This window comes from Chiloscyllium punctatum, chromosome 12 (genome assembly GCF_047496795.1).
Source record: "Chiloscyllium punctatum isolate Juve2018m chromosome 12, sChiPun1.3, whole genome shotgun sequence".
Classification (NCBI taxonomy): Eukaryota; Metazoa; Chordata; class Chondrichthyes; order Orectolobiformes; family Hemiscylliidae; genus Chiloscyllium; species Chiloscyllium punctatum.
Genome location: NC_092750.1, coordinates 73,953,325 through 73,980,756, shown reverse-complemented (window position 1 = coordinate 73,980,756; position 27,432 = coordinate 73,953,325). Strand labels below are relative to the sequence as shown.

Below are 27,432 nucleotides of genomic sequence, written 5' to 3'. Positions count from 1 at the left end.
CACCGACCCACCGAAGCGCAACCCACCCAGAACCCATACACTTACCCCTTCACCTAACACTACGGGCAATTTAGCATGGCCAATTCACCTGACCTGCACATCTTTGGACTGTGGGAGGAAACCGGAGCACCCGGAGGAAACCCACGCAGACACGGGGAGAATGTGCAAACTCCACACAGTCAGTCGCCTGAGGTGGGAATTGAACCCGGGTCCCTGGCACTGTGAGGCAACAGTGCTAACCACTGTGCCACCGTGCCGCCCTGTGAGTGTTATTGAGGTGGAGAAATGTTGCAAGGACAACAAAAAGAAATTATTGTGTGAATATTGAAAAACTCACTGAATATCTGAGGAACATAGCAATGAGTGGCAGAGAGTGTGAGAATAGACTATTAAATAACATAAAGAAGGATGAAAAATATATGAACAGCAGGAAGTAAGAAACAATCCCATTAGAGACAAAGAGGTTGATCTTTGCTTTGAAGAGCAGGCCAAGGCTGGAATACTGAATAAGTATTTTGTCTCCACATTTACTAAGGAAGGTTTCATGGCAGGAGAAGGAGAGATTAGATTAGTTTCCCTCCAGTGTGGAAACAGGCCCTTCGGCCCAACAAGTCCACACCGACCCTCCGAAGAGCATCCCACCCAGACCCATTCCCCTACACCTAACACGACGGGCAGTTTAACTCATCTAACCTGCATATCTTTGGATGGCAGGAGGAAACCCACGCAGACATGGAGAGAATGTGCAAACGCCACACAGACTGTTGCCCGAGGCAGGAATTGAACCTGTGTTCTGTGTGGCAGACACCAGGTGCTGTGAGGCAGCAGTGCTAACCACTGTGCCACCCGTGGTGGAAAGAATATGAACTGCCAATATACAAATGTCACCATGGTGAAAACTGTGGTTAAAGAGCATTAGAACAATTTTGTACGAGAATGAATATTTTTTAAAAAAATTAAGAAACTCACAAAAAAGCCGAGGTGACAATCTCAATTGTTGGAACTAACATCAAAAAAATGGGAGATGTTTCTGCACCTTGGCCACATCCTCATGGAAGCTGCTAAATTTGAAGAATTAATGTTCCAACAGAATGGATTTACTTCTGATAACAGTGTGGACACTTATTGTGTGAGACCTGGGACTGCACGGATCAGCCAAGCAAAAGAGTGAAACGAGAGCACACAGGGGTTTTATAATATTCTGGAGAGTGTCTGAGGGCGAGAGAAGACCAGATAGGTATTATCAATAGCCAGGATGGTCATCGGATAACAGTTCAATAATTACACACTGAACAAGAGAAGTAAAAACAAAAGGCAGAAGTAAAAGCAAAAAGCCTCCTTGATCAGTAACATCAAGGAATGAGCAAACGTAGCCTATCAGAAGAGAGTGAGGAAACTTAAACTGGATATTATCCCCCCATCCCACCTCCAGCTAGTGAATAGGTTCTGGGAGGAGGATGTAGGGACAGCAGGAATTGTTGACTGAGCTTAGAGGTAGAATTCTGACCGTCTCAATATCTCTCAAGTTGAGAGCTTGAGAAGACTTCAGTTGAGAACTTCAGACTCAGAGCAGGAGAGGCCATTCAACCCCTCGAGCCTGTTCCACCATTTAATATGATCATAATTGACCTCATTTTGGCCTCAACTCCACTTTCCCGTTCACTCTCTATAACCCTTCAACCCATTACTAATGAAAACTCTTTCCATCTCCTCCTTAAATATACTCAATGCCCCAGCGTTCACTGCACTCTGGGATAGGGAATTCCACAGATTCACAATCCTTTGATTGAAGTGATTTCTCCTCATCCCTGTTTTCGATCCGTTGTCCCTTATCGACCTTGCGTTCTAGTTTGCCTCACAAGAGGAAGCACCCTTTCTACACCTACTTCATCAATCCCTTTTAACTTCTTATATCCCTCAATTAGATCTCCTCTCGTTCCTTTAAACTCCAGAGTGTATAGGCCTGAACTGCTCAATCTCTCCTCCTTGGGATAGGCCAAGTGCAGGGTACACTTTGAGGCTAGAAGCTCCCTGATGGGGGCAGACAAAAATGGGGTTATAGAGTTATATAGAGTCATGTAGCACATCAACAGACCTTGTGGTCCAACTCATCTGTGCTGACCAGATATCCTACATTGATCTAGTCCCATTTGCCAGCATTTGGCCCATGCCCCTCTGAACCCATCCTATTCATATACCAATCCAGATGCCTTTAGAACCCTTTTCACATGGGCTTCCTCAACTGTGAAGTGAGTGAGGGGGCAGAAAAGAAGATCACTCAAGATTGACACTTCTTGGAGGAGATGGAGTGAAATGAAAGCCAGAAGGCAGATTATTTGCAATGTGCTCTTTATTAATTTGAATTGACACTACATTAGCTAAATCAGACCTGTACAGGGTAATTACATTGGAGTATCGCCAAAGGGACGGCTTGTTTTAGAAAGGGTCTGAGCTTTAAAAATAATTGGCGGGGGTGGGGGGGAGGGGGGTGCGGGTGAGGTACTAGACAGCCAGGTGGATTTTAGAGTGTATACGATACCCTGATAACCTGACAGTGTGGGAGACGTACTGTCACTCTTGTTATTGTCACAAAGCTCAAGATGGAAGGATTCATTCTGTTCAAATCTTCACCATGCAGATGAAAAGTTCCACTATTTTAGAACGCTTGGACTTGTTTGGAAATCGCGGTCCTTTGAATCTCAACGAGACAGATTTTTATTTTGGAAATTTCAGCTTCAACACCGCATGCCAACCTGGGCCTGGCTTGAGTTGGGCAAGCTGGCCCGTTACGCAGGCGCGACCTGACTGGATGAAACTGATGAAGCCTCAGTCTTACTGGCACTAGCTGAGGCGGACTCGTCCTCTTCGAATGGATTCTTGCCACAGCAGAGGGTGGTGATCATGCAGTTACGGAACTGGGAAAGAGCGAGAGTGAGGGAGAGAGAGAGAAGAACACAATCGAGTCACTCTGGGCTTGCACAAGTCTAACGACACACACTCTGAGCCACCCATCATCCTCCGCACTACCTACCAGAGAGTGAAACCTGCAAGTCCCAGTGCCTTCCCTTTTGAGACTATGATGATGTAGCCTATGGTGGTATACACAGACACTAGCAGGACATTACAAGGATTCAACATCTGGACTGTAGTCATTCAGAAGGAGGCAGAGAGAAAGAGAGAGAGAAAGACAGAGAGAGACAAAGAGGTAGACAGATAGACAGACAGAGAAAGACAAATAGAGACAGAGACAAACAGACAGAGAAACAGACAGAGAAACAGAGAAGCAGAAACTTTCAGACAGAACGAGAGACAGAGACAGTGGGAGAGAAAGCGAGGCAGAGAAATAGAGGGAGAGATTAGGGAGAGAGGGAGAGAGACAGAGGGAGAGTCAGAGGGAGAAAATGAGAGAGAGAGATACAGAAGGAGATAAAGAGATAGACAGGGGGATACAGAGGAAGAGAACAGCATTGTGAAGGTGTAAACGTCTTTATATACATTATTTGCCTGATTAAAAAGCTCTTCTGCAGGGTGCATTATTGAAATCAAGATCTGATGGTGTGAAATATGCTCATTGCTTTCATTTCCTTCTTCACAGACACACACACTCACTCACACACACTCTCTCACTCAATGTATTCTATCACCCACACTCTGTCTGGCAAATGCAGAATCTTTCATTCAATCTCACACTCACGCTCACTGTCACACACACACACACATACACACACACACACACACACCTGTGTATGTACATGCATAAATACAGACAGTGACTGAGAAACCTTCACATACACATTCATGCTTATACAGACACACATACAGACTGAGAGACAGCAATACCTACAAATAAACAGTGAGACATAGAAAGAGAGACTGTGAAACTGAGCCACCTTCACTAATGTATACACTCACATACAGACACACACACACTCACCACATATAGATAGACACACAGACTGAGAGACAGCAACGCCCAAATACAGAAAGATGTGGACAGAGAGACTAAGCGACTGAGACAAGCACAGTCAGATGTACATCCACACTCAGACAAACACCCACACACAGCCAGAGAGACTGAGGTACAAACACGTATCCAGATTTTAAGACAGAGATAGATGGATTGGCCTAGAGAGATAAATGAGACAGACACAAAGAGAGAACGAGAAAGAGACAGAGAGACGGAGTGTTTGAGTGACAGCGAGTGTTTAAAGACTGAGGGACAGTCGGCCTTACCTGTTTGTTCATCAGAATGTAAATCAGAGGGTTGTACAGAGCTGAGCTTTTGGCAAAGAAAGCTGGGATGGTCATGAAGACCGGCCCAAATTCACTGCCTTGATTGGTGAAGATGTAGAACGCCACAGAGGCATACGGCAACCAACAAATGAGGAAAGCAATCACCATGATGATGACCATTCGAGTGACCTCCCGCTCAGCTCTCTGGGTAGTTTCTGATTCCTGTTGCTGAGCTGCAGCCTGGGGACAAGAAGGGAGTATTAGTGAGTGAGGACCAATGTCAGTTAAGGAACAAACATCGAATGATGGTCAAATTTACAAAGCTACAAACTGCAGGTGACAGGCTGCTGGGTTATAGTATCCTCAAGCCCAGAATTGTGGATGAACAACGTGACTGAACTTCCATGCTGGCAAGCAAGAAAACAGAACTCAGCAAACCGGGGAATTTACAGGTTAACAGCAGGCCAGAGAAACCCAGAGAACTGCAGACGGTATAAGTCAAAAATTAAAACAGAAATTGCTAGAAAAAAACTCAGCAGGTCTGGCAGCATCTGTGGAGAGAAATCAGGGTCAACTTCTTGTGTTGACTTCTAACCCTGATTTCTCTCCACAGATGCTGCCAGACCTGCTGAGTGTTTTTCTAGCAATTTCTGTTTCTGTGTTAGAGAAACCCTCTGGTTCCCACGTATCCTTCAAACACAAGGAGAGGACGATGTCGTTCATGGAATGTAGGTGGAAAACATGGGTAAGAGGGGAAGTGGGAATGTGGAGTAATCAGATCAAGTTTTGTTGAATGGAAGAGCAGGTTTAAGGGCCAAATAGCCTACTGCTGATCTTGCTTGGTATGTTCATATATCTCGCTAGTGCCATCGACCTGGCTAACTTGCCCGTAGTGTTAGGTGAAGGGGTAAATGTAGGGGAATGGGTCTGGGTGGGTTGCGCTTCGGTGGGTCGGTGTGGACTTGTTGGGCCGAAGGGCCTGTTTCCACACTGTAAGTAATCTAAATTGCTTATTTCGGTTTGGATCTTGGATGGAATTTAACCCTGATATACATGAGGCAATGTACTTAGGAAGAAGGAACAAAACAAGGGAGTACTCAATGAATGGCAACACTCTAAGAAGCTCAAAGGAACTGAGGGAGCTGGGGTGCTTGTGAACATATCTGTGAAGGCAGTAGGACTGGTTAATAGGGTAGTTAAGAAGGCATGTAGGCCACTTACCTTAATTAGTCGAGACATCGCTTATAACAGCAGGGAGGTCATGTTGGAACTGCAGTGTTTTAGGCTAACCCACAACTGTGTGCAGTTCTGGTCTCCGCACTACAGCAAGGATGTGATTGTACAGGAGGGGGTGCAGAGGAGATTCACCAGGATGTTGCCTGGGATGGAGTGTTTTAGTGATGGAGAGAGGCTGGATAAGCTTAAGTTGTGTTCTTTGGAGCAGAGAAGATTGAGGTGGCACCTGCCAGAGGTGTATAAGAATATGACGGGCATGGACAGTATGAATAGAAAGCAGTTTCCCGTAGTTGAAGGGTCAATAGCAAGGGGGCGTCATTTTAAAATGAAAGAGGGGATTCAAAGAAAAACCTTTTCACCCAGAGGGTGGTATGTGCCTGGAATGCACTGCCTAGGAGGGTAGTTGAAGCAGAACATGTAAAAGGTAGCTGGATGACGATTCAAAGTGTCATAACCATTTAAGGCTATGGGTCTCATACTAGAAAGTGGGACTGGTGGAGGAAATCATGTATCTTTGGCAGTACCGGTTTGATGGGCCGAGGGTCCTCTTCCGGGGCTCTGCTGTATGGGATTATGACAGATTTAGATATGGCAGCCAAGAGAGAAAAAAAACACCCTTCATATTCGTTGATGAGACAAGGATTTGGGGATAAGATTGAAGGTTTCAGACAAGAAATAAAGGGAGGGAGTGAGAAAGATCTCACTCAGTGAGCGAGAGTGATCCAGAATTTATTGCCCAAGAAATTCAAGATGATCAATGACTTCAAAGGAACTCAAATTGCTGGGACCATGGAGATAGAGAGGGAGACATGAGACTGACCAGATTTCTCAATGGCCATTGACTTGATGGACTTCGCCTCCTCTGTGCCATGAATGACTTTTGATGATGCTGCTCTTTTAACAAGGTTATGTTCTCCTTAGTTTTTTTGGGGGCGGGGGCGGGCAAGTGTTTAAAACATAGGTTCTGAAAAGTCTGGGTTTGGGTGGGTTTTAGGGCCAATTTGATGATAGCTAGCAGATACTACCTGAGGCAAAAGGCAGCTTTGCTCTGGTTTGATTTGGTTTGAGCAGTCTGGCAATTCACTGAAAGCAGTCAGGTAGTGTTTGAGGTTGCTGATGCAAGAAACAGCTCTTTGGAAGAGGGTGTTCCATGCTGCCATCTCCCTGTCTCCGGTAAGACCCTGTGTTTGATTTTACCTTTTGTGCCAAGGGGAGCGTATGGAGATTGCTACAAGTATTTGGAACAGCATCATTAAGTTAGGATAATCTGTTGTGTTTTCGGATAGGTTACGTTTTTTTGTATTCTGTTCTTTGTTGGTTGGGTTTCATTCGGTAACCTTGTAAATAAACCCTGTTTTGTTTAAAAGTGAGTGGTTAGACCAGCTGCATCTCTCCTGGAATATGCACTTTACACCTGCTTAAAACAATTAGCAAAGTTAGGGTCGGGGCTGCTTTCATGAAATTTGTGGAGGCCTGGCCTAGTCCATAACATTCGATTATACAATGGAACATGGCATTATATGGCTCCAGCCTTTGTTATTTCATAAGATTAGGGGCATTATATGGCTCCAGCCTTTGTTATTTCATAAGATTAGGGGCAGGCAACCTCATCAGCGTTATTTATATTCAGGAAGGTATCTTAGAAAAGTATTTCACTCCAATATGACACAACATCAACTTAGAAATAAAAAACATTGGGTGCACTCAGCAGGATGAGAAGAAAAACCAATGGCTCAGGTAAGTGACCTTTTACCAGAACTGGGGAAAGTGAGAAAGCGAACAGACTGAAGCAAGTGAAGGGAGGAGGGTATTAAAAAAAATGAAAAGTCTAACAGGGAGAGAGCAAGGCAGAATACAAAAAAACGTAACCTATCCGAAAACACAACAGATTATCCTAACTTAATGATGCTGTTCCAAATACTTGTAGCAATCTCCATACGCTCCCCTTGGCACAAAAGGTAAAATCAAACACAGGGTCTTACCGGAGACAGGGAGATGGCAGCATGGAACACCCTCTTCCAAAGAGCTGTTTCGTGACAAACAGAAAGAGCTGGTGGAGAAGTGCTGAGGGAATGATATGGGGACAGACAGAGATGTTCCATAAAGTGGTTACCAAGTCTGTGTTTGGTTGAGGGATATACAAAAGGACTCCATCTCTGTCTGAGACACAATCAAGGTCTCCAATTTGTCTGCCATTTGACTTCATTTGCACCTCTTCTGTGCACATATACCTCGAGCTCCCATTTGCCTCAACCTGTTGTGTTCTGACATCTTCCCAGCACGGTTTCTCATCCCCACAGCCACTACCCGACCTGCTGAAGGGGGTAAGTGCCGAGCAATACTGCTCTTCTTTTATTCTGGACATGCCCTACCCACCCACCCCCACAGTACTTTCCGCGTTTTAGAAATGACACAAAATGTACTTTCAAAATTACCTCTTTGACTGTGCAGACGAGGCGGCCATAGCAAAAGAAGATAACAGTCAGGGGGATGGAAAAATGTACGGTGAACATGTAGATGACAAAGGATTCATTGTTCACTTCAGGCTTCAGGGTATAGTAATCGATCCCACACGAGCACTGCATTCCCTCAGGGATGTATCTGCAAAGATAAAGAAATCTTCAAGATAAAAAAAGGACCAAGGGATTTCATCAATGGAATGCCATTGGCAAACGCCATGCAAAAATGTGTTGCATTTCCCACTCTCCATTTCCCACTTGCTTCTAATCGCAACTCTTTATTAGAGTCCATCGAGCCCTCAGCCCTCTCTTCAGTCTCCTTATCCAACTTCCCCACTTTTCCAAAACGTTAAACCCACCACCTTGTCAATTCCTTCTATATTGTAAACCAGGACCTTTTGCCACCCTACACTTTGGCCTCCCTGGGGCCAAACTTTACCCTCCCTCCTTCCCCTTGTCACATTTGTCTACAACTTTCAGTCCCAGCCTTCCAGTCACCGTCACCTCCCATAGGCCACCACTCTCTTGGGAGCTCAGTAAGGAAAGCCATAGAGACTTCAAACAATTGTGAATGTGGTACCACAGGATTCTTGTGTGCTCCATGACTTTATCTTGAGTGAGGGATGAGATTTTCAAAGAGTTTTGAAGCTATTCAGAGCATCAGGTAGGCCTCAGGCTCTATCATACCATGGACTCACTTCTGTCTTCATCAACATTCCAGTTCATACCTCACTTGGGTACCATCACGTTTCATAGAAACCATACAGTGCAGAAAGAGGCTATTTGGCCCATCAAGTCTGTACCAATCCTCCAAAGAGCACCACCCCTTAACCCTGCATTTCCCATTGCTAATCCATCTAGCCTACACATCCTGGGTGGGGCAATTTAGCATGGCCAATCCACATCTTTGGACTGTGGCAGGAAACTGGATCACCCTGTTGACATGAGGACATGACAGACACGAGGAGAATGTACAAATTCCACGTACAGAGTCACCCAAGACTGGAATCGAACCTGGGTCCTGGCGCTATAAGGCAGCAGTGCTATCTACTGAGCCATCATACCGCAAGATAACTCAGAAATTAAAAAACACTTGGTGCACTCAGCACTATCCGCAGGAAAAAAAGACCTCGCACTTGGAGCTTTAACAGCCTGCAAAACACACCCCACCCCCTTAATGCACACACACACACACACACACACAAACACACACACACAAACACACACACACACACACACACCCACACACAAACACACACACACACACAAAAACACACACACACACACACACATAAAAACACACACACACACAAACACACCCACACACACAAAAACACACACACACACAAACACACACACACACACGCACAACACACACACAAACACACACACCCACACACACACAAACACAAACACACACAAACACAAACACACACACACAAAAACACACACAAACACACACACACACAAACACACACAAACATTCACACACACACAAACACACACACACACAAACACACACACACACACAAACACACACACACAAAAACACACACACACACACACACAAACACAAACACACACAAACATTCACACACACACAAACACACACACAAACACACCACACACACACAACCACACACACAAACACACACACACATAAACACACACACACACAAACACACGCACACATAAACACACACACAAACACAAAACACACACACACCAAGTTTATACTCCAGTAAATAATATTTAATTGATTTTGACAGGTAGTTGCAGGTCTGGACTGGTTTTTCATCCAGGCTCTGGGATTTAAGGCAAATCCCCATGAGAGTTGGTATATGTTGAAGTGTGACTTCTCTGAAGGTGAAGGTGTCATTTGCATTGATCAGTGAAGGAAAGGTGGGGTGTATTGCAAATGTGATTACCTGGACCATCCGACTAGTGGGGGGAAGGCACAAGCCAATGCCATGATCCACGTGAAGGCTACACCCATAAAGGCATGTTGACTGCCAAATCGGAAGTTGCTCATGGGTTTACAGACAACCACATATCGTTCAATTGCAAGAACCACAAGTGACCAGAGAGAGACTTCACCTGATGGAGAGAAAGGGAGAGTCAATCCCCTGACACAGCAAGATCCCAATCAGTCACAATATCAATTGGAACAAAGTCAGTTCAAAAATAAAATCCGCAAAAGATTCCCAATGAAAAGGTCACATCGGGCAAATTTAGTCTCACATTAATATCCAAAGAACAAGCATCCCATACAAACTCAGTGGATGGACTACTTGGAGCAAGGTCAATGGTAACGTCAACATAAATCCAACTGAAACATTCCTTCCAAAAATTTTAGTATGTCTCAAATTCGACAAAATTAATCAGGACACTAAATACAAATAACTTAATAATGCCAGCGCTTCAAAAGAAATGACCTCATTGCAGTCAGCAAACTGAGTAACATTCATACATTATCTAGTTTAAGTAACTTGAATGTAATTTAAGCTAGTAGTTATTCAATATGTTTGTAGTTTAGTTTTAGTTAAGTAGATAGGTTTGTTTTGGTAGAATAGTAACAATGGTACTATGTAATGGCCTTCTTCTGTGTACTTTTTTTCCTGTTTTGATGGGTTTTTTATATATAAATGTTTTGTAAAAGATTTTAAAAAGCTTTTCAATAAAAATATTTATAAAAAAAAGTTCATGGTTTCCAAAGAACCCAACGACATTATCATGGAAAATTCAATGACAATTTGAGATCAGCAACTCCACGAACATCCCTTCCTAAAAGTCCTAGGACATCCTTTGCATCAAACCTAGTGATATCATCAGCATTGAACAGAACAACATCAGCAATAAATGTATTCACATCATCACTGCCAACAAGTTCAGTGACATCATCAGTCTCCAGCAGGCCAAAAAACAATGTCACAATAAACACAACAACTTCATTGGCAACAAAGTGACATTACTGCCTCCATTTCCAATCACGTCATTATTTCCATCAAAGACATCTGAATGTTGGTTTCATGATTGTCAAATGTAGACGTTTTTCTTGTTCTTCTCTCTGTCTCTTACCCACACTATGAAATGGAGTAACTTGGACAAAGTTCCAAAAATAGGCAAGGATTTTTAAAATCAATCTATTCAGGAATGTTTTCCCACTCTCCTGGAGGAGGCGGGACTTGAACCTGGGTCTCTTGATTCAAGCAATAGGGAGACCACCAAGAGCATCCATTATCGCCATCAAACACATTCACATCATGATCCCCATAAACTCGAGCACATATTATCCTAATCAAAACCAAACAAATCATTATCTCCCTCAAATCCAATAACATCGTTATTCCCATTAAACTCAATGACATCATTATCCCCACCAAACTGAATGATTTGGAGATGCCAGTGTTGGACTAGGATGTACAAAGTTTAAAAAATCACACAACACCAGGTTATAGTCCAACAGGTTTATTTGGAAGCACTAGCTTTCAGAGCACTGCTCCTTCATCAAGTGGTTGTGGAGAATAAGATTGTAAGACACAGAATTTGTAGCAAACGCTTACAATGTGATGTAACTGAAATTATATATTGAAAAAGACCAGGATTGTTTGTTAAGTCTCTCATCTTTTAGAATTCTAAGAGATGACATCATTATCTCCATCAAATCCAATCACTTTGTTATCCCCAGCAAACCCAATCACAGTATGATCCTCATCAAAACTAAAGAAATCATTATCTCCCTCAACCCAATCACATCATTATCTCCATCAAATCCAACCACACCATTATCGCCATCAAACCCAATCACATCATTATCTCCATCAAACACAATCACATCATTGTCACCATCAAATCCAATCACATCATATCTCCATAAAGCCCAATCATATCGTTACCCCAATCAAATCCAATCACATCATAATCTCCATCCAGCTCAATCACATCATTATCACTGTCAAACTCAAACACATCATTAATCTCAACAAACCCAATCACAGTATTATACTCATCAAAACGAAACAAATTATCTTCATCAAACCTAATCACACCATTACTCCATCCAAGTAATGACATCATTATTTCCATCAAACCCTATGACATCATTATCACTAACAAACCCAATGACATAATTTTTCCCAACATACCCAATCACATCATTATCCTCATCAAACCCTATGACATCATTATCCCATTCAAACCTAATGACATAATTATCCCCAACAAACTCAATGACATCATATTGCCATCAAACCCAATCACATCATTATCCCTATCAAACCCAATGACATCATTATCCCCATCATACCCAATCACATCATTTCTCCATCAAACTCAATCACATTATTATCCCCATCAAATCCAATCACATCATTATCCCCATCATGTCCAATCTCTTCATTATCCCCATCATGCCCAATCACATCAATATCCCCATCAAATTCAATCACATTATTATTCCCAACAAACGCAAGGCAGAAAAGCAACATGATAATTAATTTAAAAATAATACAATTACATCACAATCTCCAAAAACAATGACAGCATCTGAGACAAAACAAGAAATCCCAACACATCACCATCAACTAATCAATTTACACCATCAAATATCATTACTATAAAAAATCCAATTACACCTATTCTCATTACTTCAATAAATCAAATTACACCATAGAATGGTGCATCCAATTACATCATTACATTATTTAAGAGATTCCAGTTATATCATCAAATACCATGACTTCAACAGATCCAATCGCAACATCAAATATTATTACTGTGATCACTTTAATTATACCCTGATTCAATTATACCCTGAAATACAATTACTTCAACAGATCTAATCACACCATCAAATATCATCACTGCAACAGATCCAATTATGGTAAGTCCATTACTGAACTCACTCCAATTACACCATCAAAAATGATTATTTAAACTGATCCAATTACACCCTAACATGCAATTACTTCAATATCCAGTTGTGCCATCAAATATCATTTTAGTAGATCCAATTACACCATCAAATACCTCACTTCAATTAGATCAAATACATCACCAAATATCATTACACCAGTAAATACAATTACACCATTAAATACCATTACTTCACTTATCCAATTATAGCTAACACCATTAATTCAGTACACCTAATTACACCATCAAATACCATTACTTCAACAGATATGATTACACCATTACTTGGTAGATCGAAATGCACCATCAATTACCATTACTGCAACGGATCAAATTATACCATCAAGTACAATTGTATCAACAGATCCAATTTTTTCAAACACCGTTAATTCAATTACTTCAGTATATCCAATACCAGTACCATCAAATAGTAGTAATTAATTGAGCCATTTATACCATGAAATATAATTACTTGAACAAATCCAGTTGAGTGAACAAATGCTATGACTTCAATGAGTCCCAGTTACATTCCATTGTAGACCCAATTATGCCATCATAAATCATTACTTCAGTCAATCCAATTGCATCATCAATTACCATTACTTCAACACATCTATTCTCACTTCAAATGCTATAATTTTTGCCGATCCAATTAAACTATCAAATACTGTTACTGCATTTGATCAAATCACACCATCAAAAACCATTATACCAGTACTTCAACACATCCAAATACATGGCAGAATCATTTCTTCAACAGATTCAATTAAACTATCAAATGCCATTACTTCAACAGATCCTATTAAACTAAAAACAATTATTTCAGTTGAACCAATGTGTGACCTTTAACAAGGTTATTCTGTCCTTGGTTTCTTTCAAGCGGCGTCGTAAAGGCAGAAGTTCCGATATATCTGGAAATATTTATTTTGAAAGTCTTTTAAGATTTTTATAAAACACTTGTACAATGAAGGGGAGGTGACCAGTTCTCCCAGTTAATGTTTTTTTTATAGTTTTGGGTTTAGTTTTTAGCTGGGGACCCAAAGGAACAGCTCCACTCTGTTTCTATCTCTCTGCAATCTCTCTCCTGTAAGAACCTGTGTTTGAGTTAACATTTTTGCCAAGGGGCGTGTTATGGGATGTTGCAGGAAATCAGAACAGCTCTTTGTTAAGTTGCGTTTTCACATCAGTTGGGTTTTCAAATAGTTATGTTATTCTAAGTTCAGCTTTCTTTTGTCTGTGTGTGAATAAATTCTGTTTGTTTAAAACCGAGTGGTTTGACCAGCTGGAATTAATGCTGCTTAAAACAACTAGAAAAGTTAGGGTCTGGGCTACCTTCATAAAATATTTTGAGGGGTCTGGCCTGGTCGATAATAGATGACACCATAAAATTCTGTTACTTCAACAGATCCAATTATACCATCAAATGCCATTACTTCTAAAGATCCAGTTAAGTCATCAAATATAGCTACATCAACAGATCCAAATACACCAAATATAATTACTTGAGTAGATCCAATTACACCATCAAATACCATAACCTCAATGGATCCAATTACAGTATACCATCAAATACCATTGCATCAGTAGATGCTATTTTAGCATCAAGTCCCTTTACTTCTTCAGATCCAATTACACCATCAAATACCATTACATCAATACATCTAATAACACAAAATCCCATTACTTCAGTAGGTTCAACGACACCATAAATAAAATTACTTCAAAAGATCCAATTACGCTAAATGTGACTACCTCAATAAATCCAAGTACATCATCAACGACTATTAGTTCAATAGATCTAATTAGACCATGAAAACAGGAATTTCTGTCATATTATCACCATGAAAACTCCAATACCATCTTCAACAAAGACCATTCAATCCAACAAACTCAATATCTTCATCACAAGTAACCCCAATGAGATCATTCAATCCAACAAGCTCAACACCTTCAACTCAGATCAACCCAACAAGGTGAATAACTCCAAGAAGTTCAACCACATGTTTCATCTCAAACAACACCCACAAGGTCACTAGAATAAACAAATTTAAAAACATTGTCACATCAATCAATGCTAATGTTGTTACGAACTTCCAAAGAACAAGATCTCCTCATCTCAACACACTCAGAAAGATCACTAACAAACTCAGTAACCTCCTCATTTCAAAAAGTACCAGCAAAATCACTAACCTAAAACACTAGAGTTTTATTTGCTCTCAGGAATTCATTAATAGAGCATACGTTGACATAATTCTCAGTTCTGATATGCCGTAACTGGCATTGGGTCTACTTTGTATCCACAACCACTGTAACTGTCCAATCAAACTTTTTAACTGTTCTTGATCTTTTTTGGATGCAAAACACTATTTTATAAGGGCTAAGCCATCAGGAAGCCATTAATTGTTCTAAGTATGAAAGTTGTCCAAAGTAATTCCTGACCTTTTCTGTTTAATTTCTTACACCAAATGTTTAGAGGTCCATAAGTCTGATTTCTAATCTTAAATTTCCTTTTCACCTTATCCATCACAAATCCCTCAAATTCTGAAGTACCTCTCCATAAACAAAATCAACATGCATCATAAAGGTGCCTTAGATGAAACCTCCCAGGTCACCTTTAAACTGAATACTGCCTATTCCAACTGGAGGTGGCTGACTGAGAAATATAGTCTTGCTGCAATAAGCAACCCATAAACACATGCAAAACTATCATAGTTTCCCTTCTATATTACTTTCTTGAAATTCCTTTTGACATTTTGCAATCTGCATAAATGTAACTTTGTTATTAATCGGATTTTATAGGAGGCGGATTGTGCTAAAAGACCTGAGAAAATGTTCAAAATCGTTTTTCCTGTAGGTAAGGTCATTATACTCCAGGGAGGAAAAAGGTCCACAAGAGGGCAGAAAGAGTCAAGACGAGTATTCAAGACCTGATATTTGGTTCCTAAACCCCTATAAGGAGAGGACCCTTGCTGTGAGTGGCAACTGACCATGCGAAAGGCCCTGGACTGATATTGAACAATGCCCTTGACTTACTATGTCTGGATGGCACTGTGGCTTAGCACTGTTGTGTCACAGCACCAGGGACCCAGCTTTGATTCCAGTCTTGAGAGACGGCCTGTATGGAGTTTGCATGTTCTTCCTCTGTCTGTGGGGGTTTCATTCAGGTGCTCGTTTCCTCCCACAGTCCAAAAGTATGTAGGTTAGGTTGACTGGCCATGCTAAACTGGCCTGTAGTATCCAGGGATATGTGGGCTAGTTGGATTAGCCATGGTAAATGTGGAGTTATGGACATTAGGACGGGAGGGTTGGGTCTGGATGGGATACACTTCAGAGGGTCAGTGCCGAGTTGATGGGCTGAATGCCTTCTTTCTGTACAGTAGGAATTTTATGGTTCTATGACACCCTGCCCTAAAGAGAGTTTCCTTTGACTTGACTGAGGATTATTCCCCTTCAACTTTAAGACTTGCCGTTTGGTGAAAGCACATCTCATGTAGCTGCTGAAAACACTTTGGCACATAGTGCAGGTATGAGATTGACATAGCTTGGTGCCATATAGCAATGTGTCCAGTCCTTTGACTATTGATAACCATGACAATTTGCCTGGCTTTGACTCTGCACTACAAGGTAAGTCAGGACAGAAGTACTTTGCGCTTGTTACTTTGGTTAAAGTGCAAAAAGGCAAGGCAAGGTGCTATTAGTATCCAAGTAGGCTCAAAGTGAGTGAGCACCAGAAGAACAAGCATTGTTCCCTAAGATGCACCGTGGTCCAATCTATGAGGTGGGAGCCCATCCCTGTGTACAAAGTAGCAGCACTACATTGAGAGACGCTGTTGTGTTCCAAAGTGCAGAAGCATATTGGAGTAGAGATGTACCATGAGAGTGGGCAGGGCTGGTATGTGTCAGATGCCCATTTCCATGGGCATGGGGTGTATGTGGCCCCTCCCAATGGGATACGTCCTGGGGTCTGAAGGAGCAAGCAGCAAGATGGAATATCAGGTTACCGCTTCAACTTTTATGTTGGCATCTAGTTTCTATCCAGCGAATGGGAGAATCAGAATCTGCATATAAGGGGACTTTTGATAGTGATGAGGTTGATAATGACTCATAATCCACACAAATTGGCCTCTTAGTGCTCACTATCCAAAATCTCAACTCGCTATCCAATACTTGCTTGGAACATGGGACCTTTTTGCACATCAAGGAGGTTCTTGAACATCTCATCCAATTTTTTCCCAACTTTCACTGTAGTCCATGTCATTCAGGGGCTGGGAAAATTTCACCCCTCCATGACTAAAGGGAATTTCTATGTCTGTTTTCATGACCACAAAGTTTATTTTTTCACACTTATTTTTAAATTCAGATTACGATCCCTCCCTTCCCACCATTTTCAGTTGGGAAATTATTCAGAGCTCCAGTCCAGTTTCTATCCATTTCTCCATTACCTTGGCAGCTATTATTCTTTTCTTTTTATACAATTGTGGAGTCGTAGTGGCTAATCTCAAGTTATAATTTTAAGACAATTCGGTCCTTTTTTTCCCTTTAAACTCTTATTTCTTGATACCAGTAATACCTGATTAACGTTGTCATTAGACAAGCTAGGTCATTCCTGCTGGATTATGTAAACTGTAAAACCACTAAAAGCTTTCGTGTTCCATATTCCACTTTCTTTGAACCTTTTTCATAGAGGGTCTGCTGAAAATAAGGATATTTCACTTGAAATAATTATGCATGTAATGGTTAAGTGCTTAACTCAGCTATTTTTACAGGGATTCACAAAATCTATAATTTGTCACACTCTTTGCAGTGATTTTAGCGCATTGGCATTCCCTAATCTGAAGCAGGGAAAGTTCTGAAATTCTTAATCTTACTTCAGCCCATCCAATTTAAAGAACCCCGATAACATTTTAACCAATCCATCGGGTTGAGGAATCTAGAACCGGGATTTGGGTGGGTAGGGTGGAGGGGGGAGGGGTTAAGGGGGAGGGGGGGAGGTGGGGCACAGTCTGACAAATAGGTCCACACTATTCATGAGCGATGTTAGGAAGTACTTCTACACATAAAAAGTGGTAGTTGTTTGGGAAGCTTTTCCACAAATAGCAGTGGATGTTGGATCAACTGCTAATTTCAAATCTGAGGTGGATGATTTTTTTAAGCGAAGGTATTAAGGGATATGGAGTCAAAGATAACTATATGAAATTAGGCCATAGATCAGCCAGGATCTCACTGAAAGGAGAAAGAGGCTCAAGGGGCAACTCCTGTTCCTATGTTCATTTAGAACAATTAACTGCAAACTGATATTTTGAGTTGCATGGTAGACCAGCCTGATAATTCCTCAGGTTATGTGGCTCAGTATTCCAATATAGTTCTCCAATTCCTTTTAATTTTCAAGCAACCTCTGTCCTCATTCCTTTTAGATTAGATTAGATTAAATTACGTACAGTGTGGAAACAGGCCCTTCGGCCCAACAAGTCCACACCGACCCTCTGAAGAGCAACCCAGCCAGACCCATTTCCCTCTTCACCTAACACTACGGGCAATTTAGCACGGCTAATTCACCTGACCTGCACATCTTTGGACTGTGGGAGGAAACCGGAGCACCCAGGGGAAACCCATGCAGACAATGTGCAAACTCCACACAGACAGTTGACTGAGGTGGGAATCTCTGGCGATGTGAGGCAGCAGTGCTAACCACTGTGCCACCATCTCACCACTATGATTTAGTTATGATTCTCATTTGATCTCGATATTTTCAGCCTATATCTGGGCAACCTTGCATTGCAGCTACATTTGAATCCTCCATTTCCTTTTGGATTTGTGCTGAATGTCCCATTTCAACCACGAAGGCTGTTCAGAATTAATGCTTTCCCAAGAATTTATTTAAGGCTTGGACATATATTCCAAAAAAATGTGGTTCTTTTGAAAAACCTAACTCTATACTAAGAGCCTACCACCCCCCCAGCCCCATGTGCAATGCATTAGTAGCATCCAACAACTTAAAGGCAAATGCTCAATTTTGGAATTGCAAAGTAGAAATTTTGAAATGTTTAATACAGTCCATTAAATTCCATTTATTGTTTAGAAAGATAGACAACAGTAGCACAAGAACCATTCCGCCCATCAAACCCACTTTACAATTCTATATGATCATGGCTGATCCTCTATCTCGACATTGCACATTCATGCTTGCACTATACTTATTGACATCTTTAGATTACAGTCATAGATTCATACAGCATGGAAACACACTCTTCAGTCCAACTTGTCCATATCGACTAAGGTTACCAAACTAAGCTAGTCCCATTCACCTGAATCTGGTCCATATCCGTCTAAACCTTCTCTGTCCCATGTCTCTGTCTCAAATTGTCTTTTAAATGTTGTAATACATGGCTTGGAAAGGGTGGATGCTAGGAAATTGTTTCCGTTAGGTGAGGAGACTAGGACCCGTGGATACAGCCTTAGAATTAGAGGGGGTAAATTCAGAACAGAAATGCGGAGACATTTCTTCAGCCAGAGAGTGGTGGGCCTGTGGAATTCATTGCTGCAGAGTGCAGTGGAGGCCGGGACGCTAAATGTCTTCAAGGCAGAGATTGATAGATTTTTGTTGTCTTGGGGAATTAAGGGCTACGGGGAGAATGCGGGTAAGTGGAGTTGAAGTGCCCATCAGCCAGGATTGAATGGCGGAGTGGACTTGATGGGCCGAATGGCCTTACTTCCACTCCTATGTCTTATGGTCTTATGGTAATTGTACACACCTCTACTACTTCTCCTGGCAGCTCATTCCATACACGAACCACCCTCTGTGTGAAAAAGTTGCCACTCAGGTCCCTTTTCGACCTTTCCCCTCTTACCTTAAACCTATACCCTCTAGTTTTGGACTCCCCTACTCTGGGTAAAAGACCTTGTCAATCACCTTATCTATGACCCTCATGATTTTATAATGCTCTATAAAGTCACACCTCAGCCTCCTATGCTCCAGGGAAAGACATCTCAGCCTATCCAGCCTCTCCTTATAACTCAAACCTTCCAGTCTTGGTAACATCCTTGGAAATCTTATACCCTTGCAAGTTTAATAACATTCTTCCTAAAGCAGGGCAACCAGAATTGTATGCAGTATTCCAAAAATGGCCTTGCAAGTCTATTTATTTCTGAAATATATACAGTGACTTGGCCTCCACCTGATGTCTGTAGTAGAGAATTAAGCAAATCTAAAACACTTTATTCCACTTTCTAAATTTATCAAAGTCTGCTCATGGTTGATTTGTTTTTAATAAACCATTTTTAGTTTTACTTATAAGGTTTTGGCCATCAACTTTAATAGAATTTCAAAGCCTGTCTTGATGTCTAGTTGCTGGGGCAGTTTCCCTTGCTGACCATCTTGCTGTTTGGTAGTGTATTTCAATCCCATATTGCACTATGTGCTAGCAGCTAATATAGCAAACACCCTGCACATGCAGGAAGTCTAAAGTGAGTAGTCTCAGTGAAGTCTGCATGAGGAGTTAGGGGAATCCTAGCACAATAAGTCAAAGACAGCCTCCGTTCCCAGTCCGGGGGATTGGTCATAACTCAGTTGTAGGGTCTGTGCCTCTTCAGTCTGTGGAGATGGTTACAGGTTCCATACATGATTCCATACTGGCCCGTCCTGAGGAGTAGGACAAGCACCATTGAGGAGACCAGGCAGAGGTTTTGGGTTCTTACTGGATGGGGCTGCTAGGTTAGGTTGCTCGAGGGATGGGTCAGTTCATCAGGTTTGTCAGGAACCCAAGGGGAAAGGGGAAATGTGGGTGGATGAGGGGGACCACTGCCGTGGAAATGAGATTCAGGAACAGAGTCTTCGGGATTGAGGCTGCAGGTTGGGTGTGCGGGGAATAGGAATTAAAGGGCGGCATGGCAAAAACATTTAAAAGGGGATACATAGGTGGGCTGGGGTCATGCAGGAAGGAGCAGGTCCACAAGAATGACCTCTCCTGGCACACTAGAAATAATATTCAAGCAATAATATTCAGAGATATTATTATTATTATTATTATTATTATTATTATTATTATTATTATTATTACCATCCTCTGGATATAGGTCAGATTTGGATATGGGCCTATTGACCCAGAGATAAGAACACTACCACCGTGCCACAAAATAACCACACCTGCCTTAGTAACCCTGTATGCCAGGACTGGGATGGGGATGGGGGTGGAAATGGGCAGATGCAGGCTGGTTTGTAAGAGTTGGTGAGATCTTGGTGAGGTTCACTGGAATAGCTACCAGACAAGGACCATGGACACTTGGGGCCTCACTGATATTAGAAGATAGAAGCTGCAAACCAAGAGCCAACGTCTCGTGTTATTTTCAATTGTGCTGGAAATCGTAAGTCATAGAGTCATAGAGATGTACAGCATGGAAACAGACCCTTTGGTCCAACTCGTCCATGCTGGGCAAGAACATCACTATGAGCACACCCGAATAGGGCAAATTAAACAACTTGACCCGTGACAAAGGAAGCTGTGGGACCCTTCAATATGAGGTCCTTTAAAGGGAAACAATATTACACACAGATCTATAGACTGTACAGAACACAGAACCTGTGGTATCCCTAATTGTTGGCCATCCTAATGCACTCATTCCTTGTTTGCTATGCACCTCCCTGTCCCAGCCATCACTTTATTCATATCATCTCATTCACACCAATACTTTTGGATACAAAGACCAGGGCTAACGGTATCCTGTATACACCATGTTCATCTTGCAACCCCCTTTTGCGGCAGACTCTCAACTCAGATATCATATCTTGTGCATCCATGAGTTAATTATTAGAGTTAATTTCTCACACCAGATGCTTAAAGACCCAGAATTCTAATTTCTAATCCTAAATTCCCTTGCTATTTTATTGATCACATAACCTTCCTGTTCTGCAGAATCTCTCCACAAAACCATCAAGATACATCATAAAGATGCCTGCCAGTTTCTCTCTGTGGTACTGGGAGAAAGTTTCTGGGTCTGCTTTAAACTGAATGCAGCCTACTTTCAGGTAGAGGTACCTAAGTGAGCAAGATCATATTCTTGCAACAAGATAAACTTACAACAAGATAAACCCATAAACTTACTTGTATAACTTTCATAACTTTCTTTCTATATCACCTGGCAGTTACATTTGGGAGTTCAGAGACTCAAACATAAAGGTACAAAGTCAAAACAGTGAGATTTATATAAATGTAACAAATAACATCCAGCGCACTGTCACCTGGCCCCCAAAGTGCCCTCAAAATGTTTTCTTCTTTCTCTCCCTCCCATTACATCTTATTGTAGTCCCTTGTTCCACAGCTGGGGGAAGAAACCTGCTCAGCAATGAAGTCCATATTCCCTAAGCGTTTGACTGGGCAATTCCAGGGGTATTTGTGCTTGGATGGCCCAAATATACCAAGAGTCCTCTTGCCAGAGGCAAGTGAATCCTCTCCACCTGCACCTTCTGAATGTGGGAAAGGGACAAGCAGGGTGGAGACTGAGGGCTTGGCTACCTCTGTAATGTCCTCAGCGGAGACTTCCAAGGATAGTGCTAGTGAATCGCCAGCTTCTGGGCAATGAGGATCAATAAAGAGCAGAATGGGCACCTTGTCTCTGGCAGGTCCTCCCAGCTACAGTGTTCTCTCTTGGTCAGCTGCAGAACTGTCACCAGATCGTGTTCCCAACCCTTTGAGTACTCTTTCTAATGTAATTAATTGATTGATAAATGCAAGACCAAAACTGGACACAATATTCCAGATATATTTGCACCATGCTGTGTTCAACTTATATCACATTTGATTTGCACCAAATTTTATGTACACTCTGACTGATTAACATCAAACAATATTTACACTGAGTTTGATTGACGCCATCATCGACTGACCTGTCCTGCTCAATATACACCAAATTGGATGCACTTCTTGCACTGTTTGTACCAGATATCTAGTTAACAAAGAAACTGGTCATCGACTGCAGGAAATGGAGTGGAGGGCACGTCCTTAATGGTGCTGAGCTGGAAGTGGTTGAGAGCTTCAGGTTCCTAGCAGTGAATATCACCAACAATCTATTCTGATCCATCCATGTCGATGTTATGGTCAAGAATGCCTCTACTTCCTCAGAGGACTAAGAAAATTCAACATGGCCATAATGACCCTTACCCAGTTATATAGATGCACCATAGAAAGCATTTTATCTGAATGCATCACAACTTGACATGGCAACTGCTCTGCCCAAGACCGCAAGAAATTACAGAGAGTTGTGAAGAGCCCAATCTCTCCCAAAAACCAGCCTCCTTTCCTTGACTCCCTGTGTACTTCTTTCTGCATTGGGAAAACAGCCAACATAATCAAAGACACCTCCCACCCCAGTGATACTTTCCTGCAGTGAGCACAACATATAAAAGTTTGTTGTACCAACAGATTCAAGAACAGCTTCTTCCCCGATGTTATCAGACTTATGAACAGACCTATATTTTAAAGATGATCTTTCTCTGCATCTTCTCCATTTTTAAAATTTAATATATTGTCACTTGTGCCTAGGTACATTTAAAAGTGAATAATGTTGCCATGTTTTAGCAGCATCTTGGATCGCAGAATAACTTACTGAATAAATTACTAAGTGGCAAAATACGAAATAAATTAATACTAAATTGATATCACTAAATACTGAAACATCTTCAAAAGTTCATCTTTCTTTCTTCATAGAGTTCACCCTTGCAGTTCCTCCAGCCGCCACCATCCAACATTGTTGCTGAGGTCTTGGCAATGTGCTCCTTTACTGCCACCATTGCCACCCGGCGCTTCTGCAATCACCACTTTCGAGCTGGAGATGGTCACCCCGCATGGGTACCATGCCTCCTCCAATGCTAGGTGTCAACTGCTGGGCTCTCCAAGGCAATCAACGGGGTCCTGGCTTGTTTTCCGATGCCTCCACCCAAGATGGAACAGGGATGGAGACACACGGGGCCCCAAACTCCCACAGGAGGACACCCCAGGGCAACAAAACAAAAAATAATAACTCCCGACCTGGAAAGACAACGGTGAGGCTGTGTGGAGGTGGCAGAGCCGGCCACAGAAGCCATGAACAGTTGGGCCTCTTGTTCAGGAGCCAAGCGCTGCCAACCCCACTGCCACCATTTAGCAATTTTCACCACCCTGCTGTCAGGGGGCTTTCACACTGAAAATAGCTATAACACTATATTCTGCATTCTATTATATTTCCATGATGTACTAACATCAGGTATGATTTATTTGGTTAGCATGTGAAACAATATTTTTCGCTGTAGCTTGGCACGTGACAATAATAAATCAAATCAAATCAAATGCTGCACGCAACATGAAGTGTACAGCAAATTCAATTATCATCCAATTCAATTCCCACCGTCCTTGACATCCTCTCAAGGCTTTGCTCTACCTGAAATTACATTTTGAGCAAATTTGATTTGCAATTTATTTGATCTGTACCCACTTCAATCAATACCACATTTAATTAATGTCATTTCCCATTTACATTCGGCTCCACGTCCTCCAGCATGAGGCATGATTTACACTAAGTATTTACTCCCTGCCTCATCACTAAATCACAATTTGCACTATTTCCATGTCCCACTGCATGTATGGAATTTACTGCTCAGCAGGAATTTCACCAGGTTCCTTTATATGCTCTCATGATTTATCCCATCCCTTGTTTATAGCCTGTCTAACATTGCACCCATTTAGTGAAACCACATTTACATTACTGTCACAGGATCTGCCCCAAGGTGCCCAAAATTATGTTATGCATATTAGGAAACTTGATCTTATTAAAATCATGGATGAAAAAGCTTCACGTCATATTCACGTCATCTTCAAAATATCCTGTCCCTGCTTATTCCCTTTCTTGATCACCAATTATCCAAGCATTTCCAGTATAGCTGTTTTAAATTTACAAGGTTCTTTTATTATCTTTGATCCCTTTGAGGAAAATTTATGCATCTTCAGGGTGGAAACGGGATAAGTTCATTCACACATTGTTCTCTCACCAGACTTTTGACATTGTTTTTCTGGTTGACTTGTCTCAAATCCCTCAGCAAACAGATTTCTTCACACTACCCATTTCTGCTCCTGAGATTCGACTTCTGATGGTGTCCCTATCTCTTCTATCATTTGGTTATTGTGAGAAGAATGTTTCTTATCCTCTTTTTTACTGGTTTCCGATATCTCCAGTTACCTTCACTCTAGAACATTGTGTTCAATATTTTTACTACTGGACTTCCAATATCATATCAGAGTATGAAATGCAGTTGAAAACAAAGAACTTGGACAAAAGGAACAGGAGTTGGCCATTCTGTCCTTTGAGGCTTGCTCTGCTATCCAATATGATCACACTTGATCATCCAATCCCCTGTTTCCTACTTTCTCCCCATTTGATCCCTTTAGCCCCAAGAACTATTTCTAACTCCTTCTTGAAAAAAAAATAACGTGACCTCAACTACTTCCTGCAGCAGAGAATTCCACAGGCTCACCACTCTCTGGGTGAAGACATTTCTCCTCAGCTTAGTCCTAAATGGCCTACCCCATATCCTTAAACTCTGGACCCTGTTTCTGGACTCCCCACATTAGGAACATCCTTCCTGCGTTTACTCTATCTAGACAAGGATAGATTTCCCGACCTTAAATCAGGGACTCTGGACACACTGTTTCAATGATTTCATCATTTCCCCCTTTTTCATTTTAAGACTGTACAGAGATTTCTCTCCCCCAGGATTAAAGGATTAAAGTTTGCGTTGGATGCCAACTTCCATTGTTTTACCCTGTTGATATCCAGGAATATTGATCTGCATAGGTGTTGAGGATCCAATACAGTACAACTTGATGCATGATTTTGTACCTTTAGTGTAGTAGTGGTTATCACATTCTGCCCAGCACACAAAAGCATCCTACTTCAAAACAGGCAGAAACATCACTAAAACTCACTCTCCCCGTTTGCGGCCAGTCTGACTTGCTCCCGTTTGCTTCAATGTGAACAGGACTCATGTTAAGCGTCTTGTGACACAGTTGTAGTTTTAGTGCCTCTGGGGCAGAAAGTCTGAGTTTAGCACACTCTTAAAAGGAATAAGAAAGACAGGGCACGGACTTAAAGTGATGTCCAAATGAGAAAAATCTTTTCCACACTGCAAGTAGTTAGGGTCTGGAATGTGTTGCATAGAAGTGTGATGGAGGCACGTTCAATTGAGGCATTCCAGTTGGCATTGGAAATGGTGTGCAGGGATATGGGGATAAGGCAGAAAATTGGCACGAGGTAATAGAACCAGCACAGGCAGAATAGGCTGAATGGCCTCCTTCTGCACCATTACTATTATGGAATTCTGCGGAAGTCCCAAACACGGCTGGGAAATGTACCATACCTTATCTGATTATAATATCTGTAACTCAATATTCTAGCCCCAAGGTTTTGACCCCAGCTAGTGAGCAACGTTTGCATTAAATAACGTAAATGGCCGATCAAGCCACACACATTAATCTTAACTTACGCTTTATCGAATCCACAGTGAAAAATTAACTTCAAGCCTTGTTACTATCTATCCTTGGAATGTCCCATTGAATTTTTCCTACAGACGCTTCTGAGCAAACAAGGGCTTGGACTGGTAATGAAATCACGCCGCCTACCCTCCTGACACATGGAGTTGGACCAAGCATTGAACCAGTGGCTGAAAACATATCCAGAACTTACCTCCAAGTGTGGCGAAGAAGCCTTCAAAGTTACAACCGGCCGGTCCGAAGATGAAATAGCCATTCATTGAGGTGATGATGGTGGTAGTGAATCCACCAAAAACCATGAAGAGATCAGAGATTGCCAGGTTGAGGAGGATGTAGTTAAGGGGTTGCCGAAGTTTCTTGTGCTGGATGGTGACATACAGGGTGAGGAAATTGACGGGGAACCCTGTTATAATGAGGAAGAACATGTAGGCTGCCAGCGCTGAGAATTTCCAAGGCTCAGCCAGGTAGTACTGCGGGTACTCGAATGGGCTCCTGACTATGCCCGTCTTATTGGACATGGGCACATAGAAGTTCTCTCCTTCTGTGCCATTCATGGTTGCAGCTTGTTGTGCAGGTCAGTCGAAGCAAACCTTTCCCTTCCTTTCCCTCGATGATGATCCTCTCTGAACCAGACCCGACCCAGCACAGGAACTGACTGACTTGAGCAATGACTGGCCAGAATCAAACCCCCCCCCACCCCAGGTCTCTGAGCCCCCTTATAAAGCCTTGGATTAAGCTGGCCCTGCCTGTCAGCAGAAAGCAATTAAGCCACGGTGAAAGCATAATAATCCAGGCTGGAGCTGAGACGGTATTGTGAACCCATCCAGTTATTAACACTCACACTGCTGGAGTGGATGGCGAGGCCTTGGCTGAGAAATCCCATTCAGAAATTATTGAATATGGAAGGAATAAAAGCACAAGGTCAACAGAGGTTTGTATCAGTGGACATGGTGTGCAACCGTATCCATATTTAGACATCATTCCAACTGGATGGACGCAGCACATCTATGGATGCAGGGGAACCGAGCCAGGTCTTTTGCATTGAACGGGATTTTGGAACCTCAGAATTGCTTGCA

At 42.0% G+C, this 27,432-nt stretch overlaps 1 protein-coding gene across 1 annotated transcript; it reads right to left on the bottom strand.

Moving 5' to 3' along the window:
• Nucleotides 1-2,332: 2,332 nt before the first annotated feature.
• On the bottom strand, nucleotides 2,333-27,069 carry LOC140483937 (rhodopsin). Its single transcript, XM_072582785.1, has 5 exons — nucleotides 26,550-27,069; nucleotides 9,857-10,025; nucleotides 7,905-8,070; nucleotides 4,234-4,473; nucleotides 2,333-2,915 (listed from the first exon to the last, which is right to left on the bottom strand). Exons 1-5 carry the CDS (start codon nucleotides 26,908-26,910, stop codon nucleotides 2,787-2,789), a joined length of 1,065 nt encoding a protein of 354 aa, XP_072438886.1. The 5' UTR covers nucleotides 26,911-27,069; the 3' UTR covers nucleotides 2,333-2,786.
• Nucleotides 27,070-27,432: the final 363 nt, after the last annotated feature.